This window comes from Camellia sinensis, chromosome 6 (genome assembly GCF_055761805.1).
Source record: "Camellia sinensis isolate YWXY chromosome 6, ASM5576180v1, whole genome shotgun sequence".
Taxonomy (NCBI): domain Eukaryota; kingdom Viridiplantae; phylum Streptophyta; class Magnoliopsida; order Ericales; family Theaceae; genus Camellia; species Camellia sinensis.
The window spans coordinates 112775883-112797029 of NC_138966.1; the positions used below are offsets into that span (position 1 = coordinate 112775883).

Genomic DNA, 21147 nt, shown 5'->3' on the forward strand with positions numbered 1-21147 from the left:
CACTTGGTAGGTTCATAAACTCTTTACTTGCTATTAAGCTCAATCTTTCATAACTCTTCTAAATCTGTTTACTTGCCATCTGATGCCTTCTATTTTCGTCTTTTTTTTTTTTTGGCATTTTGAATTGTTTGAATGCCTGGCACTGTCCTTGTCATATCCACTTTCTGTTGCTTGCATCATGTCTGGGTCATTACTTTCTTGTTCTTCACATACTTACTTAGTGACTGTGTACTTGGCTTTATTCTTGAACTTTGTCGTCTTCTTGACTATTTTTATCTTTTTTCATTTAATCCTCTGACTTTTTTTCCTTTTTAGATCTTTTGCTTAAATCCGTCATTGTTCCAAGCTTTCAAGCTCTGCAATTGTTTTCGTTCCTCTCCTCCGGTGAAGCTTACGTTATTCTGTCATTTTCGCATACGTCGTCAGACTTCGGCAATTCTCATTTCGGCTTCCCTCTTTCTAGTAAGCCACTTTTCCTCCTGGTTTTATTTCTTGTTGCTTTCCAAGAAGCTCTGCTTCATTGTTAACTACCATTGTTGTTTTACCCGTTGTTTCCAAATCATCTTCTTGAATATACACTGTTCACATATTTGTTGATTTCTGCCATTGTTCTTGGCTTGACACACCTGTACAATCTTTTTGTCTTGATTTCCTGATAGCTTCATCACCATTTTTGATTTACGAATTACATTCTTGTTTCTGTTTTCTGTGTCTTTTCCCAGAGTTTTGCTTTCAATCCTTGCTTTCAAAACGTCGAGGTGCCAATCGCCGAGAAAAGCTTTGATCAAACTCTTCAGGAGATTGATGCTGAGCTTCGTGGCTGAGAAGGCTGCTGATAAGTTCTTTCCAAGTGTCTTCTGGGGGTGAGACACAACCTGCCACTGATGCCGAGTAGTTTGCTTCTTTCTTGAAATTGATACTGAGGTAACGGTGGAGAAGCTCCTCCAACTGACTGTCGAGGCTGAACCATCGTCGTCCGTCGAAGCAGATCAGTCCGACGTTATTGCTTTCAGTCCTTAGTTCTTTAAGGTCTTCATTTTTGTACTTGCCAACCTTCTCAGCTCTTAACAAGCTAGATGGTCATCTCGGATGATCATATCTCGGAAACGTCTTTCAGTGTTATCTCGGCTATACCAAACTCGTAAATTGCTACAAATTTCACCAAGTGGTAGACTTCATCATTTTCGGTTAACTCATCTTGTAATTTGCTCAAAAATTTCAACAAGTGTTAACATTCTTTGCTCCTTAATTATCATTCCTTCCCCCTGCACCTTCTCCTTGCCCCCTAATGTGAACATAAGTTGTACTTAGGATCACATTAGGGAAGTTGGCTTTGTGCCGTAGTCACAGACCTGATGTGTTCTGCTTTCACCAATGTATTAAAACTTCTGGTATTTAATGCACTCCCTTTAGACCCTCTTTCTCTTGGCCTTTGCAAACTATCATCGCTGTTTCTTGAAACATGTATTCCTTTCACAATTCTGGTCACCACTTCTAGCGTGCACTTAGTGGTTCTGTTCTAATCAAAACGACGTTTGACTCCGGCGAATCTTTTGCCAACATTTAACTTTGTGCACTCTCAGAATTCCAACAATTGTTAAACATCATTTCTTTTTAACTTCGGTTTAAACATCATCTCGGCTTAACTTCGGTTTAAGCATCATCTCAGTTTAACTTCGGGTTAAACATAATCTCGGCTTAACTTCGGTTAAGCATCATCTCAGTTTAACTTCGGTTAAACATCATGTCGGTTTAACTTCGGTTAAGCATCACTTCAGTTTAACTTCGGTTAAACATCATCTCAGCTTAACTTCGGTTAAGCATCAATTCAGTTTCACTTCGGTTAAATATCATCTCAGATTAACTTCGGTTAAATATCATCTCGGCTTAACTTCGGTTAAGCATCACCTCAGTTTTTGAAGTTTTTCCTTTTTTGTCGCTTATACTCTTGTACCTTTTTGTTTTTTAAGACAATGTAAGCTCTGCATATGGCCGATGTGCCTCCTTGTTCTTGAATGTCTAATGCAACTTTCCTTCTCTGAATGCTTGTGCCTTTGTCTTTTCTTGACTGCCTTTGCATGATTCTATACTTAAAATATTTTGCGTGTCTTTAGTATGCTCTTCCTTCTTTGTGCAACCTTCTCGGGGTGGCATACCTTGGGTATACAAACTGATGATTTACCTCGACAATAACTTGTCCTGTAAACTTTGCATAAATTCCAACAGATATAAAACACATACTGTTTTAATTTCAACCTATAAACTTTCCTTAAGTTATAACAAGTGTTAAATAATGATCTACTTGTAAATTGCTACAAATTTCAACAAGTGTTTAAATGATATACTTAGCTTTTACTTCAACCAGTAAATTACTGCAAATTTCAACGGATGATCATATGTCGGCTTAACGTCATCTTGTAAATTGCTACAAATTTCAACAAGTGTTAAGCATCTTCTTCGAGTTAACCAACTTGTAAATTTCTACAAGTGTTTAACCAATAACCTCGGCTTTACTTCGGCTTGTAAATTGTTACAAATTTCAACAAGCGAAGAGAAACAGTAATCTCGGCTTAACTTTAACTTGTAAATTGTTACAAATTTCAACAAATGAAGATAAGGAATCAGCTTAACTCCAACTTGTAAATTGCTACAAATTTCAACAAGCGAAGAGAAACAGTAATCTCGGCTTAACTTCAACTTGTAAATTGCTACAAATTTTAACAAGTGAAAATAAGGAATCAGCTTAACTCCAACTTGTAAATTGCTACAAATTTCAACAAGTGAAGATAAGGAATAATCTCGGCTTAACTTCGACTTGTAAATTACTACAAATTTCAACAAGTGAAGATAATGAATCAGCTTAACTCCAACTTGTAAATTGCTACAAATTTCAACAAGTGAAGATAAGAAATCGGCTTAACTTCGACTTGTAAATTGCTACAAATTTCAACAAGTGAAAATAAGGAATAATCTCGGTTTAACTTCAACTTGTAAATTGCTACAAATTTCAACAAGTGTTAAACATATTCTTCTTCTCTCTGCCTCTTGCTTGCTGGATCCATTGTTACCTTGGCCTCGCTTTGGAAAGTCGTTTCTTTTCTCATGTTTTTTATAAGCCTCTACATCCTTTTGTCCGTAGGGTCACCAGAATCCCTTTGATATGGTTCTGTAGGCAAGGGATCTGCCCCGTGCATAGCTTCCACATACTTCTTTGTGGTCTTTACAACAGGTCTTCATCTTGGCTAACTTCAGTCCGATATGTTTCTTTTTTATCTTTTGGGATCTGAGATTTGCTCACTGAGCTCTTCTCTTCTCGGGTTTAAGTGCCGAGCTCTTGTCTTTTGGAATCTTGGATCTGTTCATTCAGGTTGAGCTCTTTTTTTCTCGGGCCCACTTATCTAGGCTGAGATCATGTCTTCTGGAATCTTGGATCTGCTCATTCAGGTTGAGCTCTTTGAATGTTATTTTCTTGGGAGCACTCATGCCCCCTGTCTTTGTATCCCTTCTGGAAGGGTCTTCATTCCGATTATGTCGACATATTCTCCATCCTTGCTAAACTAGTCGTTTCCGACACGTTGATCTTGTACAATGGTGGCCATCTATTCTCCTTTCGTTTCCACAGACGGCGCCAAATTGTGTAGGTGATTTTCCGACCACACTGCCCGCTTAGTAACCAGTTGGAGAGCACTGGCAGAATAGACGGCATCTGACTGACCTGCAACAGAAATATAAGAATTTCGCGGGGGTTTCGACCACCAGGGGGCACTCTGACGATCAAGTCAGTATGTCTCTCAAAGATAAATCAAGTACTAAACTCACAAGCTTGAGTATCAAAAGTATACCTTAGACCCATGGGGGTGCCTCTTATTTATAGCCAACTCAATCCAAGTCCTACTCAATGCTCTGCTAAAAGCTGAAAGTTTAGCTTGAGTTGTGTCGCAACATATCTACCTCAACACAATCAATCAATTTTTCAAATTAATGTTATTTTTAGATCTTGAATTTATAAGAGAAAGGAAAATGAGAAATATAAATTCAACTTTTTCTCATTTTCCTCTTATCTTTTTCTTTCAATTTACAAATCTCTCCACAAATTCATGATCCAAAAATTGCGGAATGTATATATCTCTTCAAGCATATCTTGATATCCACCATTGTCTTTTCTTCTTCTTCTTTTTTTTTTTTTTTTTTTTTTTTTTTTGGGGGGGGGGGCGGGGTTGGTTCGGGGGGGAAGCAATCACAACTGTCCTTAATTTGCTAGAAGATATTCATGTTTCTTATTGTTTCTTTCAAGCCTCAATTGCACCTAATCAACTATAAGGTTGTGTTTTGATCTTGAATTTGTTAAAAAAAAAGTTGTGGAAAGAAAACAAATGAAAGAAAATTATAAATAAAAAATAGTTATTATTTCATTCATTTTCTCTTTTATTTTCTCTCTACAAATTCCTTTCAGAATCCATAATCTAAACAACCTAAGAAAACAAGAAATATCTCACTGTGAAAAAATAATTTAAACTATTGGTATCAAAGAGAGTTTTCAGTAACTTATTTCTGAAAACACTCTAACATAAAAAATTCATAATTACAAGCTTAAAGAATAGAAATATATATATATATATATATACATAAATGATGACTCACTAAATTTTCTTCCAATAGACACAAAGGCAGTAAGGTCCATGCTAATAAACACACGTGAAATCCATGCCTTCGTGTCAAATCATATGTTGCCCGAGACTTTTGTGGTTACTATGCTAAATCTTCCCCACAAGATGCTGCAATTTCCTTGACTACCAAAGCTCTTGCCCTATTAATGGTTACAAGGGACAAATATACGTGTTCTTCAAGTTCCTCCACTTGTTTCCTAAACCCAACATCACTCTTCTTAAGCTCCCTTAATACTTGCAATGAAAATTTATCTTCCCTCCTCTCCAAACAGAATTGTATCATTGCCTTGTTGTGTTCAATCTCATCTTGAAGCCTTGCCACAAGTCTACTCACAGTGTCAAAATCCCTATTCAAAATATAAGTCCCTTTAGCTGCTACATCGAGTTGCTCTCCAACTTTCCTCAAAAACCCACTTCTCAGAAAGCGAAAATTAAGTAGTTTCTTCTTCAATGGATTTATGGGTAAGCTGAGGATCGCGGGGCCCATCACTAGTGCAGTAAGTGTATGTGCTGCTACAACAATGGCTGCCGTGGCCACCAAGCCACAAGCCGCGGTCACACAAATGCCAGATGCCTTGTTGAAGCACTTTATCAATTTGATCTTCCTTGCCACCTTTTTTCTCTTTGATTTGAGAAGGTCCAACACCAAGGAGTACTTGTCGTGAATCAACTTAAAATCCTGTTCATCAAGACTAGAAAATGGATTGTTGAGAACGATGAATGAACGTAGTTCAGAGATAATGAATCCGAGTTGTTCAGGAGAGTAGTCATCAATTATATTGAGCACGCGTTGAATGAGCCTGTAGTTAGATTGAATTTGGTTGATGCTTGTGAGGAGATGGCTGCAAATTTTGGAAGCTTCGGCACTGATATCAAAGTAGTTTAGTATTAGGGCTTTGAGATCGGATTTCTTGGAAAGAGTTGCTGATTCAAGAATAGTAGTTATGGTTTCTTGTCCCGGTTCAAGGAGGATTTCAGAGAACGTGTTATGGCAGTAAGGTGGAGATGCTGGTGAATTTACTAGTAATTGAGCTTTGATGAAGAAATCGGCATAAGATTTGGTTCTTAATGCGCAAAGATACTCCTCATTGACATTAAGGCTTTTGCAAACATTCATAGATTTGTTCCCATCTGCAACCCAAAACAAAATTTTGAAATTGTATATTAGCAGTCAAATATTTGAGGCTTCAACCCTAATAATCAAGATTATATGTGATTACTATGCAAAGTAGTAGATTTAATCGTCGAATTAGAGCAATGAAAATTTTAGGTTATGGAAACATGTATGCAATCTTGTTTTATTCATAGATCATGTAAAAATGGAAAGGAGAAAAGAAACTGAAGGGCACACCAACAATCAACAAATACATAATACACCATGAGACTAAAAATGCATAGAATTACATGAATGCGTGAGAAAAAAGAGAAAGAAAAAGAAAAAGAAAGGAACTCGTACATTTGAGAAGGCTTTTGATCCTCTTCATTTTATTTATAGATGAAATAGAGATCTCGATAGAGGAAACCTACATAGCGGATTCTCTCATGTCAAAGTAAAAGAAAACAAAAAGGAAAAATAAATAAATCAAAATCAATAATAAAATGTCATTTTTTAGCTCTTACTTGAACATTATTAATTATAAATATAAAGAGGACCTCCATATATATTGTATAGTTATTTGTTTCTCAAACTGTCTCCATGAAAAAAGAGTCCTAATTGATATTAAATGATAATAAACAATTAGTCAAAATATCCAGTTCAAGAAAAAAAATCTCTTATATATATATATATATATATATTTATTTATTCCAAAATATTATCATCCTTAATGTTAAACCTTATATATATACACACTTTGTGTTTCTGAATCTACAAAAATATCTAACAATTGTTGAATTATCAAAACTGAAAATTAGAATTTATGACATAAAAGAAATAAAGAAGAAGAAAAAAATACCTTTCTTGATCTTGGAAGCTCTGAGTTTTGCCCACATCTTGAGGTTATGTGAGAAGAATAGTTGATGATGGTTGCAAGTTATAAAGGGACAGCTTTGAATTACGTCAATCTGAAGATCTAAACTGAGCTAACTAGAGAGAGAGTTTAATACACCCAAGTAAGGCTTTCTTGTGTTAAGACAAGGAAGGCAAATGAAGAAGGGGCTTCATAAATAAGCACCTCAACTTGGTAGGTTGTCTTGTCTGTTATAGAGATCATCAATGAATCTCTTTTAAAAGCCACTAAAAAGGCATTTTTTAAGGATTGTGTTTCACGTTATGCTTATAGCTTTTTTCTCTCTAATAACTCCAAGAAAGAGAGAGAAAGAGAGGTCTTCTCCAATATGTATGCAAGCTACTTTAGGGCTAAATTGCTGAAGAGCTCTCTTTGTGAAGAGGAACTTTATTGCATATGTCTGTGGTATAGCCTCCCTTATCTTTTTTGTTTTTGCCTTTGTATGTATGTATGTGTATATAGCTTGTTGTTTGGAAGTTACATAACTTTTATTTAGTTATACAACATTTTAAACCATATACATGTAAACGGGTTGTAATGGAGGAAAGTTAACATTGCTTTAATTACCTACGTGATAATGTATGATTCTAGTTATTTGAGTTACATATAGTTTTTTATTATTATTGTTATTATTATCACGTGAATTCATTTTAGAGTGTTTAATGTAACTTCTATTTATAATTATGAAAGAAATAGCTTAAATAAGTTTAAAAAAATTAATTATCTGAAAGTTAGAGGATTGGAACTTTTAATTTCTATTTTTTTATTATTAATTTTCAGAACAATTGCATCAAACAAGCACAATGTACTTTGTTTATGATGAATGGCCAAACAATAATGTTACTCAGATTCCGTTTGGCCATTTTCAATTTTAGTCGAAAAGTTAAAAAATTAATATAAGTTGTCACATCACTCTCTTTATTTTATTTATTTTTGCATATCTTTTCATAAAAAATTAAATATTACTAAAAAAACTTATTCCCAAATGAGAAAAATATATATATAGGCTTTGAATGGCAAAAACAGTAATTCCCTTTAAAACTTATTTTTCTAAATATTTTTGTGAGTATGTAGGCTTTTGAATGGCAAAAATAGTGATTCCCTTTAAAATGATATCAACAAGCTATCAGAATTTCATATCATTATCTTCTCTACAATAATCTTGTTATAATAATTTAATAATTCAAATTTTAAGTTGAAATAAAATAATTTAGTATTAGAATTTATAATCTAAGATAAGAAGATATAATTTCACTATTAATTTTAATTTTAAACTTTAATTATTAAATTATGTCTTTTAATAAAGTATTTCATTGTGATAAAATCATAATAATAAGAATCATAATTGGTAACTTGAATTTCATCTTGTCTTGTTGATAAGATGACAATTATTATAATAGACAAATGTTATACAAAAATTATTTAAGCACAAATTCAAATTATTTAAGCAAATTTAATTTGAATTATCAATCATTATTCTAACATTAATATTACAAAAATAATAATAATAATAATAATAAAATGACAGAGAATCCAAGTGGATCAATAAGATGCTGACCTAACTGCACAAATCACTAAGTTGTTTTTTGGTTCATCATACTCCAATCATTAAGTTGTGGCTTTGATTCAACCAATAATGGACAAAACTTTGAACAAGCTCCATATTTGTCCTTTTCTAAAATGAGGTATATCATGATTATGCTATGTTTTCTCTAGGAGTCGTAGCTTCATGGCTTTCATTTGATTGTAATCATAAGAAAAAGTTTTTTTTTTTTTTTTTGGGTGAATATAAGAAAAAGTTTATCAAGTTTCCATTGCCATCCTAATCATCAATTGGATTTTTTTGGTTAAAATTTATCAAAAAAATATAAAATAAAATAAATTAAAATAATTAATAAAATAAAATATTATATCAAATTTATAATCATTTCAATTTTTCTTTGACAAATATCAGATTCAATTACAAAAAAATCTAATTATCTTTTCAAAAATAATTATTTTAACTTACTAAAATAACTAAAAACTAAAATAACTAACTATCCAAACAAGGCCAATTTTATCATGTCATTATTCCTTATTCTATTCCTCAAGATTTTTGTAATTGTAAGTTCTAAATTCAAAATGTATAACAAAGAAGAAGAAAAAAAAATCCCATTTCAATGAGTTTGGATTTAGACTTTTATGTTCTTAAAGTATGTTTGTTTTCTTATTTTAAAATTATTGTAATTGTTAAATTATATGAAAATTTTAAAATGTAAAAGAGTTTTGAGATATGAACTAATTGTTATTAACATTTTAAGACAAAACAACAAAGACTTAGCAGAGAATCTTGTGTTGTATTGTAAATCAATTTTAAAGCATATGCAATGGTAATCAATGTAAACCAACCTATTTTATCCAGAATCCTCTAATTTGAAAAATTATTTTTCAAAGAATAATCATATATAAACATAAAATATGTACATAAAAGTAATGTATTGAATATTTTAAATAAAAATAATTAAAAAATCATAAGAAAATGTCATGGATCCACCCTATTAATTAACAACTATACTACAGCCCCTAATATATATAGCACCATCATTTTGACCTCTAATGGGTGGAAGAGAGAGAGAGATAGAGAGAGGAGAGGTGAATAGTGTGGGCCGATCCTTTCACATGATCCATTTCATGTCATTATGAGTCGATTAATTATGTTCCATTAGTACTCCCAAGCATTTTTCATTATTAAATGACATTGTATGAAACTTTTGAAATTATAAGTGTCTCCTTTGAAAACTTATTTGCCAATATAAGGAACACATACAATTCTGATCTTATTGATATGAATTGGGGGTGGGCGTGAGTCGGTTGTGGTCACAGAACCTCCAATCCACCATCCGTCCGCCAGATTGACGGATTGAAGAAAATCAATCTACATCTGTCCATCAATCCGACAGATGTAAATTGAGCGGATTGACAGATGGATGCGAATTAATTGTGATTTAAAATTTTATAAATTTTTAACATAATTCAACTTGTACACTTACTTAAAAAAAAAAAAATATTACAGTCAATGACTTAAAAAAGTATTACAATTACTGCATGCCTCATCCAAAGAAAGAAATTTTAAAACTTTAGAATATTACAATCATTGCATGTCTCATTCACATATTATAATCAGAGCATATCTCATCCATATAAAGTATTACAATCTGTTTTTCTTAAAATATAAAAATAATTCAAACCACCAAAATTATGAACAAAGCAATAGTAGAGATTGTATGCCTCTGTATTGTTGCATTTATATTTGTTTTTGAAAACAAAAACCAACCAGCATATATCATCTTTTTTATTTATTATTTTTATAGTTAGATTTAAAAACCAAAAAATATAAATAAATAATACATTTATTTTCAATTCAAAAAATATATTTAAGTTGAAAACTCTTTTGCAACAGAATATATTTAACAGAATATTTAAACTCTTTTTCAATTGAAAACACAAACAGAATATCTAAACAAATTGAAAATACAAAGTCTTACAAATTACTAAGGATGTTCGCGGTTTGGCGGTTCGGTTGCGGTCAAAGAAATCTCAAATCCGGCATCTGTCCAAAACTAGGCGGATTCGAAAAAATCAATCCGTAACCGTCCGCTCGTCATCACACATCAATCCAAAATGCGGCAGATCGATTTGGGCATATTGATATATCCGCTGCTCATGCCTAATGCTATTCATTCACAATTATGAAAGAAAATTCACATTTGACATTTTGATTCAAGAAGCTTTTTTTCTCTACGCACAAAAGTGTTTAGTTCACATATTTCGTATAATTTTTTTAATTACAATTTTACTCTCGAATTATCTTTTTAGACAAAACTTTAAATGCCACTTTTTTATTAAATGTTGTGAACGTTCCTCTTTAAACCCCTCTCTTCTTTCCTTACCCCTTGCGCTTCGAACCCCCTTGGGCAAACCCTTGCTTCTTGCAAATGTCCCTCCACCGTGAATCTCCTTAGCCGTAAATCCTCTACACAAAAACTCCCTTGAATCCCCTCCCGCCGCAAACCCCCTTCCAACCGATCTCTCTCTTTGTCGTGATCCAACTTATCTTTCGCTCAATCTAACCACTCACACTCTCTTTCCCTATCTCTCATCCTAACCATTGTTGACTAACCATGGCAAGAAAGGGGATAGGGTGGTTGTGAATGATAAAGGAGGGATTGGGGTGGTCGAGGGAGGAGGTCAGCTGTGGCAGTGGGTGGCTGGCCGACAATGGTAAAGGTTAGCTCATTTGAGGTGAATTTTTTATATCAATAAGTAGAATGATCATATTTTCTTACCACATTTTGTTTACCATCTCACAACACTTCATTGGGAATAAACATGATTGGTGGGACATAATGGGGGTGTTTGGGAAGAAAAGAAATAGCCTAGTTTAGGCTAAAAATCACAAAAAGACAAAATAGGCTAAAATAGCTAATAAGACAGAATATCACATCAAACCCATAATCATTTCACTTTCTCTCTCACAAACATCACATCCAACCACAAAAAAATCCAATCATCTTCCCAAACATGAAAATTTTAGCCTACTAAAATAGCCAAAAACTAAAATAGCCAACTAAAATAGCCACTTCCCAAACGAGGCCAATGTTAGAGATACCAAATAAATGACCAAATGTCTCACATGGGTGTCCTCACAAGACACCCATGTGAGACATTGAATCATTTATTTGGTAGAAAATTTGGGGTCTATAGCATTTTTCTTATACTAATGCAATCACTACAATAAATAAGAGTTTTAAGGAATAAACTTTTGTCTCCAAAAGTAAAAAATTGTTGCAAAAAATATTTGAGACTAATTCTTGTTGTTGCAAGAATAGTTGCTAAAAGGTTATAAAAAAGAAAAAAAAAAAATTTGCAACAAAATTTTGAAAATGTTGATAATACATGCACATTTAGCTATAGAAAATTTGATCCAAAAAAATAATAATTCATCACTGTGTGTTTGGTAACGTTTACGTTTTTAGTTTATATTTACAAAAATTTTATAAACTGGTTTTGTTTATTTTTTGTTTATTTTTAGAAAAACATAAACTGCAAACGCGTTTGGTAATTGACAAAATGTTTAAAAAAATTTAAAAATATAAAAAGAGTGAGAAATAGCAAGTGGTGGCAAGTGGCGGCAAGTGGCGGCGGAAGACGGTAGTGGAAAGTGATGACGGTGGGTGGTGGGTAGCTGGTGGTGGCGGTGGGTGGGTGGGTGACGGTGGCGGGTGGTAGCGAGTGGGTGGTGGTGGTGGTGGTGGCGGGTGGCAAGTGGGTGGCGGATGGTGTTGGCGGGTAGGTAGCGGGTGGTGATAGCGGGTGGGTGGGTGGGTGACGGTGGTGGGTGGTAGCGAGTGGGTGGTGGGTGGTGGATAGTGGGTGGTGGTGGCAGGTGGGTGGCGGATGGTGGTGGGTGGTGACGGATGGGTGATGGGTGGTGATGGTGGGTGGGTGGGTGGGTGGGTGGGTGACGGTGGCGAGTGATGGGTGATAGCAAGTTGGTGGTGGTGGTGGTGGTGGTAGCGACGGGTGGTGGGTGGTAGTGGTGGTAGTGACGGGTGGTGGGTGGTGGTGGCGAGTAGTGGTATGGGTGGTGGTGGTGGTGGTGGTGGTGGGTGGGTGGGTGGGTGGGTGGGTGGGTGACGGTGGCGAGTGGTAGGTGGTAGCGAGTGGGTGGTGGTGGTAGTAGTGGTGGGTGGTGACAGGTGGGTGGCAGGTGGGTGGTGAGTGGTGGTGGCAAGTAAGTGGCGGGTGGTGGTGGCGGGCGGTGAATGGTAATGGCAGGTGATGGGTGGTGGTGGGTGGATGGCAGGTGGGTGGTGGTGGTGGTGGTGGGTGGATGGCAGGTGGGTGGTGGTGGTGGTGACGGTGGCGAGGAGTGGATGGTAGTAGTGAGTGGGTGGCAGGTGGGTGGTGGTGAGTGGTGGGTGGTGGGTGGTGGTGACAGGTGGGTGGTGAGTGGTGGTGGCAGGTGGTAGTGGGAGGTGGGTGGTGGTGGTGGTGGCGGAAGACGGTGGTGGAAAATTGTGGCGGGTGGTGGCTAGTGTTGTATAGTTAAAAAAAAAAAAAAACTGAAAACTCAAAATGGAAACACATTTTTTGTGTTTTCATTTTTTAGCCAAATTTATAAACTGAGATCACTGATTTATAAATCAAAAATTTTACCAAACAAGTTTTTATTTGAGTTTTTTAAATTTTTGTAAATATAAACAGAAAACAGAAAACGTAAGTGTTACCAAACGGCACCTAATGTTCAATTTCATCTCTAAAAAATACAATAATGGCATTTTTGAAAACAAAAATATTTCATTCTTAAAAATAATTTTATTACATTTTTATCTTTAAAACCTTAATTCATTGTAATGAATAATCTTATAATTATTTTGACCCATGAGATAGTGCACATAATCTTATAATTATTGTTTTGATATAAATATGTATGTATTGAGCCACACACACCAAAAGAAAAAAAAAAATGCACAAGTCAAAAAAAAAAATCAAAAAATTCAAAAAATGCGGCACACTTTTTTGTTTTTTGTTTTTTGGTAAAAAAAATTAATTAGAATATAAAAAATTCACTAAAACCAAAAATGGACAAGACAAAAAAAAATTCACTTAAGTTTTTAATCAAAGTTACTACCTGTTGTTAAAACATTCTCACAAATTTTCTACATATATTTTTGTAAAAAGTTAAAAAAACTATTTAAAAAGTCAATTTTTAAACACCCCTTCAAATAATAATACAATTAAAATTGACAACAGGTGACATAGAAATTGAAAAAAATTATTTAAAAAATACACTAAATACAAAAAAACATAATAAAAAAATATGAAAATTAAGTACATTTTTCATATTTTTGTATATTTATTAATTTTTTAAAATATTTTTTCACAAATATTTTACTATTTAGATACATTTAAGTAAGGTGCATTTAAAAAAGTAAAAAAATTACTTAAAATTTAAAAAATATTAACTAAAAACTAAAAAATACGATAAACAAAATACTAAATTTTTAAAAAATTGAATTCAGAAAATTGGAACCAAACACACTGAATAATATTTGCAATTTGAAGACAAAGGAGGGGAATTGAGGAGTAGTAGGAGTTGTTGGAAACGGTTGAAGAGCTTGAACAAGGCAGGTTGATAAAGACAGAGAAACTCTCTATCTCCATATATATCTCCATTCATAACTACCCTTCATGCTTTTTTGCTCTCAACCCCCTCACGTCTTTCATTATCCCTCTCCTACCTTTATTAACACACATATGCGTTAAAAATACCAATAACAAATTCCAGCCTTAAATCCAGATTTATGACCACATTGTGAATGCTACCTAAGAAATCCACTTCAATTCTCCTATGAGATATACGTAGGACTTGCTTTTCTTTTCCTTTTTTCCTTTTTTTATTTATTTTATTTTTAAAGTGAAAAAATAGGATGTTAATAATGTGTTTGAGAATGAATTTTATAGTTAGTATAAAAAAATGTGAAAAACTAATTTGATATTTTAACTGAAATTTCTGTTTTACATTTGTTTTGAAAAAAGTTAATACGAGAGTACGTTGGACTTTTTACACTGATACAACCAACTTTTTTTTAAGCACCCAAAATGTTTTGGGTTTTTACCTTCTTTTTGGTTATTTTAGCCAAAAATCCTAGATCCCAAACCATTCTTCAATCATCCTGAAATTCGATGTTGCAGGAACATGTAAAAAAAAAAGTAAAGATTTTAGATTTTAGAATTCATTGATTTAAGATTAAGAGTGAATATTAGAAACTAGATTATTCTTTAAACTCATTAATCACAAGGAGTACAAGGAACAAATGTTTAAAATTGTTGATTCTAATAAGAATACCTAATGTTCAAAAAAATAGTTTAAATTCAGAATTGTATTAATCATTATAATTAAAAGCAAACTTAACCTTACTACGAAACAATTAATGTACACAATTTGTTAACTAGTATGACAAAAATAAAGAAACAACATGAAAATTATCAAAAATGAAAACATTTGAACCTCTAATTCTGACTTCTATATATATCAAGAGTAACTGAAGATGCAACTCGTTTAAAAAATGACAAAATAACGAAATTCATGCCCTAAATGAATGAATTGGCCCAAAATGGATCCTGATTTCCACCGTATTTTTTATTATTACTCCACCAATTTTCTCGCAATTATAAGTATTGGCCGTTTAATTCCAACTAGTGTTGTTTAACATATTTTTTTCGTGTATCTATTTATTTGTTTAAAGAATTGTATAGCCAAACACTACATCAATATTTATTTTAACTAGTCTAAAGAACCGGCCAAAGGAATCAACTATAGAAAATACGGATAGAACAATATTTTGAATAAAACGATCTCTTTAATGAGGGATCCACCATCTACATCATAATTATTTTTCATTAATTGTGTCTCCAAATTTATTGAATTTCTTTGGACAGAGAGAGAGTTGGCCATGCGTAGAGAGCTCAATTTGTGATGAGTTATAACACAAAGGTATCTCATTCTATAATGTATATATCTCATTGATTAAACAAAACAAAAACAAAACCAAAAAAAAAAAGGCATTTGATTCTTGTTTTGTGATGGTTATTGATCTCATTAGCTTCAAGTTAGTCCATTACGGTGGTTGATATATTAGTAAGCATTACGTAGGCCAAACAGCGTGCACCTCTCTCTCTCTCTCTCTCTCTCTCTCGTTTTGTGTGTATGGTTTTTTGGTAGGTGTATTAGGCATGGTTACTCTTTCTTTTATGCAAAGGTTGAGCTTCACAGTTCACTTGCAACTTGCTCCATGCAAATTGCAATACAACTTGGGGAATCAAAAAACACTACAAGAAAACACGACAAATAACACGGAGATTTTTGTGACAGGGTAACTGTCGTCGCAAAAAATGATTTTTTTGCGACGCAATATAGTTGTCGTCGCCAAAAAAAGTCTTTTGCGATGGCGTGTATCTGCCGTCAAAAAAAATGGCCTTTTGTGACGGGGCTGACATCCGCCGCTAATGATTGTAGCAAAAGCTCATCGCAAACAAATATGGATAAAACAACGTCGTTTTTATTTGTTAATTATGTACCATTTGCGACGGCTGAAATATGTCGTCGCAAAAAAATAAATATTTGATATCCCGCTCAATTCTATCCCATTCGCGGTCATGTGTCCCAAAATCCCTAAAATCTCCAAAATCCTCAAAATCCCTACTCGCATTCAGCATTGCCGGAGTGAAGGAGGATGAACGACGGCCTTCGCAGAGTGAGGAGGGTGAACAACGACCTTTGCAGAGTGAGGAGGGTGAACGACGACCTTCGCCGGAATGACGAATAGCAACAACTGTGAACGACGAGTGACGAGGGTGAAGAACGGCCTTCACCAGAGTGACGAGCAGCAGCAAGTTTCGTGCTCCAGATCTCACTCCACTCTCAACTCCCTTGACTTGAATCTCGATAGAAAATGCCCAAGTTGGATGCTCGAAGGGACACCTCTCCACGGGACTAAAGGTAAGAAAGAACAAAATTGTTCCAAACACTCTATACTTACATTGCGTTTTTTCCCTCCAATTTCTCTTCCCAAATTCCTAATTTACATGATTAATTTTTGTTAAAATCCAGTGATTTTGTAAATGCATCAGTAATTTACATGATTACATCAGTAATTTTTGTTAAAATCCAGTAATTTGCATGATTAATTCCTAATCAAGTTTTTGGTTTTTTTTTTTTTTTTTTTAATGTGAATTGTCACAGTTTGAAGGATTACAAGGGAAAAAATGTTGTTCAATTCTCTACTTCAAGCAAACAATTCCAGGTAATTGTTTCTCTTCCTTTCAATTCATCACATATACCCTAAACCCGAAATTGGATCTTGGTTTCTTTGGGATTTGTTTAATTAAATCTCTGACTTGTTAATCTTAGTTACTAAACTTTATCCATCGATTATTCGTTTTATTGGTGAAAAGTCATCAATTTTTGTTGTCCCTGAAGAATTCGATAAAATGTGTCAATGGCAAGGACTATGATTTTGTTTGTGTTTATTTAGTAGATTTTTTTTTTTTTCCCTTTCAAATGTTTGGTTAATAGAATTGAATTTATGAGACTTCTGAATTAAAATGTTTCTGGGTTTATGGGTTCTTGAAAACTTGTCTTTGAAAGTTTGTTTTTTTGGTTCTATTCATGCCATTTATCTGAGATTCTATACTTACATTGTGTTTTTGAGATAATTTATGCTGAAAGTTGAGACAGAGAAAAAAAAACTCCAACATATCGGTTATTTTTAGAATAATCATCTTCCCATATTGTAGTAGGTGCGACCTGTGGTAGAAACTGGATATGAAAACCTATTGCTTGTAAGGTTGCTGTTGGAGATAAGAGTTCCTTCTATTCGCAAATCATCGGTGTGTAATCAGTCACTTGTAACTTGTATTTTGTTAATTGAATTGATTAGCACAGATTAGACTGGTGCAAATAGGTAACTTTCCTTAATTATTTGCATTGACATTGAGATGCTATCAAAATTTACAATAGTTCTAATAAATCAATTTGAAACTTTTTTTTCTTGAATGTTAATTTCCGAAACTCATGCAAATGAATGATTTTTGTAGATAAAATGAAAGGGATAATAGAACTAGCAAGTCTTGAAATATGTGTGTGTCACATGGTAGTGAAGAAAGAAATGATGTGCACATTGCTTACTTGTTGCTATGAAGTAACAAACAGTTGAATTAGCATACTTGAAAATTCATCTTTGAGTCAAGCAAGAGTGTTGAATAGAGAAGTATATTATCATGTGCTATATATATAAGAGCATATTAGCTCAAAATAAGTGAGGACTTACTTCAAAGATTCTGACGGACTAATGCACCCTTAACTTATTACTGTGACCTGTCCAACATTGGTTAGTTTCAAATTGATGAACATATTGTAAACCAACTACGAACTATCTAAGGATAGCATTTGGCCTAATAGCTCAGGCCCTTGATTGTTTCCTCACTAATCGGGATTCGAAGCCCACCAATCCCCTCTTTCCTTAGGATAATTAATATGTGATATTATGCCTTGTAATTATATTTTGACCCTTACATCTCATTATAACCCTTACATTTATTGTAATTATATTTTTTTCTAGGGCATATTTGTTTTGCATGTGAGATGTATATCTCCCTGTGGGGAAGTGGTTTGGAAATACTCTTTTGATTCACTGGGACGCTCGAGATCCTCAGCTGACAACCTGAAAATGAATAAACACTCCGGTCGGGGGTGCCGGAATTAGCACTCTGACGGTTAAGTCAGTGTATACTCTCTTAGTTACTTGTATCTTAAGTTAAGCATAGTAATTCTCACATCCCTCTCTCTGGATGATGTTATTCTATTTATATCTTTCCTTTCTTGGGCTTCAGAGCTGGGCCCACCTTCAATTCGTCGTATAACTATTTACTCGGCTCCTTTTGTTGCAAGCCGCTCTTCACTTGGCCCCTTACTCAACTGGTTATTTGGCCGAATAGGGTACCTCTGGATTTATGTATAAGACAGGGCCGAATGTGATACATAAATTTTTACTCTCTAGGCCCAACTATTCGGCCTCTTTACGTCTCCCGATATTCGGCCCCCACAATTGCCCTCCAAACACTCCACTAACGACAGTTAGCTGGTGTGTTTGGTTTCAAACTCAAAAAGTCAGAGCCAAAATTCAGCGGTTAACCTCATTCCAACGCAGATGTCAGAGCACACGCCTTTCGGTTATCATTTCAACTTCCCGCCCCTTCGTACGCTTCCATTTATTGTGATTTAAAATTTTGTCGTCTTTTCAAATACATACACATTGTTGGATGCTTGAAGTTTTTGGATTGCCTTCCGACTCACCTCTGCAACTTCATTTTATCCTTCATTATTCTCTCCGTCTCTTATAAGTTCTCTTCCTCTCTGCTTTGAATCCCTTTTCTTGGTTTGTTTTTAGTTTAGCATACTCCTATAGGCTGACGAAAATGGCAAAGCATTTGAAAAACATCCTCTCTGCGAATTGAGTCTCTGGCTTTCGACGCCATTTTTCTATCCCTGATAACGTCCGTCTATCACTTGTGACAGGCGACACCCTTGATATGAAGTGGGCTGATGAAAGCACAATCGTCTTCCCTCTCTTATCAATTGCAGAGGGCGGAGTCCGTTTCCTGCTTCACCCACTCCTTAAGGCTGTCATTCGCCATTAGGCTCTAATCCCTTCCCAACCCAATGTCAGTTTTTTTAGAATCGTAATGGGAATTATAGAGTTAAACCGTCGCCTTAGGATTAACCTCGGCATACCTGCTATTCGGCACTGTTATGCCTTGGCCAAGTCTTCTGGGCGGCATGGACGCTATTTCCTTAGGGCCAAGAACACCGACCATCAATTAGTGACTATGTTTTCCAACTCTGGCAAGCGAGTCGATGATGTCATGGTCGTTGTCCTAGGCAATTGGGAATTCGGCGAAGGCGAGGACCGCCTAGATCCTATTCTTAGACGAAGGGGCGAACCAGGTGGCCATATAGCTCCTTGTATTTGTTTTTCTTATATTTACAAGGCTTTATTTTGGCTATCTTATGGTTTTGTTTGCGCAGAAAACGATTTGAAGAAAGTTTTGACTTCAACCGACGACGCCGTTCTTACGAAAATTAAAGTTGCGCTCAAATACTTTGGCCGTCCAAGCCTTCAGAAACAAGGGAGGGCGGCCCACATTCTCCTTCGATACGAGCCGACGTATACGACATTTTCGGTGGCAGAAAACATCCCGATTCCGAGGGGTAAAGAGTTTTTTACGCCTCTTGTTTTAACCAACTTCAAAAGCTTGTTGCAAGTTGGTTTCGACGGATCCGAATCAGAGTGGGCAGAAGTAGCTGAAGAGGTCGCCGAAGAGTCAAACCAGTTTGAAGCCAAAGTAGACGAGGCTTTGAAGTTAGCCTTTGAGGAAGCCGATCTCAATTCAGCCAACCCTCTGTTCACTTCGGGCCGAGGGGACCTTCTCTTCGACGACATTTTTACTGGTTTAGAAAAACTTCCCGGCGCGTACGCCGAAGACATGGCCGAGTTGTCACTCACACAACTTGCCAAAAAGAAAAACGCGAAAAGAATGGCTGCACGGCGGAGAGCAGAGGCCATTCGATCTGAAGTGCTACCTATCGCCGAAGTTGAGCCCTCCTTGCCTGTTATCGAGGAAAAGACGGCTCAAACCCAAAATGCCGAGTCGGAGACGGTTGTGCAGGCGAATTAGGAGGCTGAGCGAAGGGCGGAGAAACATCCTGCCGAGTTGGAGGCCGGTTTTGAAAAAAACCCTGCTGACAAACGGCCGCGCTTAGAGGAGTCGAATGTGGTTATGTCGTTTGTCATTCAACCAAAGATAAAAAACATGCCGATCTCCTCTAACGCATCGACTATGAAAGACCCAGCCGTGGCGTTGAGCATGGCTTCGTCGCTCTCATTATCGGCTGACAAGGCGGCTTTCCGGGCGGAGCTGGATCTGTTGGCAATAGCATTAGCCGCTTAATCGGCTCTGCTGGTATATACTTTGATCTTGTCTTTTCTTTTATGCATATATTGTTTTGGTTTTAATTTCCTATTTTGCAGATGGTCGGAAGGATAGCCGAGATAGGCCGTCGCCAGTATGACGCCATCGAATGAATTGGCTGTTTACAATCGAAAGTTGAAGGCCAGAGGAGCAGGGCCAAGTTCGAAGCAGCAAGGGTGAAGATGGAAGGTGCGAGGGCCGAGGCCAAAATGGAAAAGGAGAGGCATTCAGACCAGCTCAGATTGGCCACCGAGGATAGGGCAAATGCGAGCAAAAATGCGCTCAAGTTAGCCCGAGAGGCGATTGCCAAGCTGGAGGCTGACTTGGAAGAATCGAAGAAGGCGAAGGAAGTAGCCGACTCCGAGGCTTCCAAGGCGTACGAGGCTAGACAAAGCGCTGCCCTCGCAAATTATGTGGAAGAAATCCCCAAATTTAAAAATCGGGGATTCAAACACGGCTAGCTCAAAGCCCTTGTTGCTGCTAATGTGACATTGGCTATGCCGATTCCATACGAGCAAGTAGATATTGAGCCGCTGGAGTCTGACCCCGAGGATTGATTAGGGCGACATTTTAGTTGTTTTTGTTTAGGGATTTTAAATGTATTGTTGCAGTTTTTCGTTTAATAGTTTTTATGTGTAAAATGACTACAGTTTTTAAGTTTTTGCTAAGCATTTCCATGCGAACTTGTAGCTTTTTATTTAGTAGTTTTCATATGTAAAATGGCTACAGTTTGTGCCCAATTTACTAATGAAAATTTTCTTTGTACTTTGCTATTATTTATGCTTAATTTTGCTATTGATGAATGGTATTGCTTTTTGCAACTTTGGATAAAACATTCGTGTACACTTGCCGATTAGATAACTAGGCAATTTAGTAATTTATCCTCGTCGAATAGC

The 21147-nt window shown here is 35.6% G+C and overlaps 1 protein-coding gene across 1 annotated transcript; it reads right to left on the minus strand.

The window, feature by feature from the left end:
* Positions 1 to 4642: 4642 nt before the first annotated feature.
* Positions 4643 to 6779, minus strand: LOC114290080 (UPF0496 protein At1g20180-like). Its single transcript, XM_028233971.2, has 2 exons — positions 6623 to 6779; positions 4643 to 5798 (listed from the first exon to the last, which is right to left on the minus strand). Exons 1-2 carry the CDS (start codon positions 6657 to 6659, stop codon positions 4750 to 4752), a joined length of 1086 nt encoding a protein of 361 aa, XP_028089772.2. The 5' UTR covers positions 6660 to 6779; the 3' UTR covers positions 4643 to 4749.
* Between the last annotated feature and the right edge of the window lie 14368 nt (positions 6780 to 21147).

What these genes read in the sequence shown, in the direction of transcription:
- LOC114290080 (XM_028233971.2), bottom strand. Translation starts at nt 6,659, where the DNA reads ATGTGGGCAAAACTCAGAGCTTCCAAGATCAAGAAAG. An exon ending in AGCTTCCAAGATCAAGAAAG is followed by an intron (nt 5,799 to 6,622) that starts GTATTTTTTTCT and finishes TTTGGGTTGCAG; the next exon opens with ATGGGAACAAATCTATGAAT.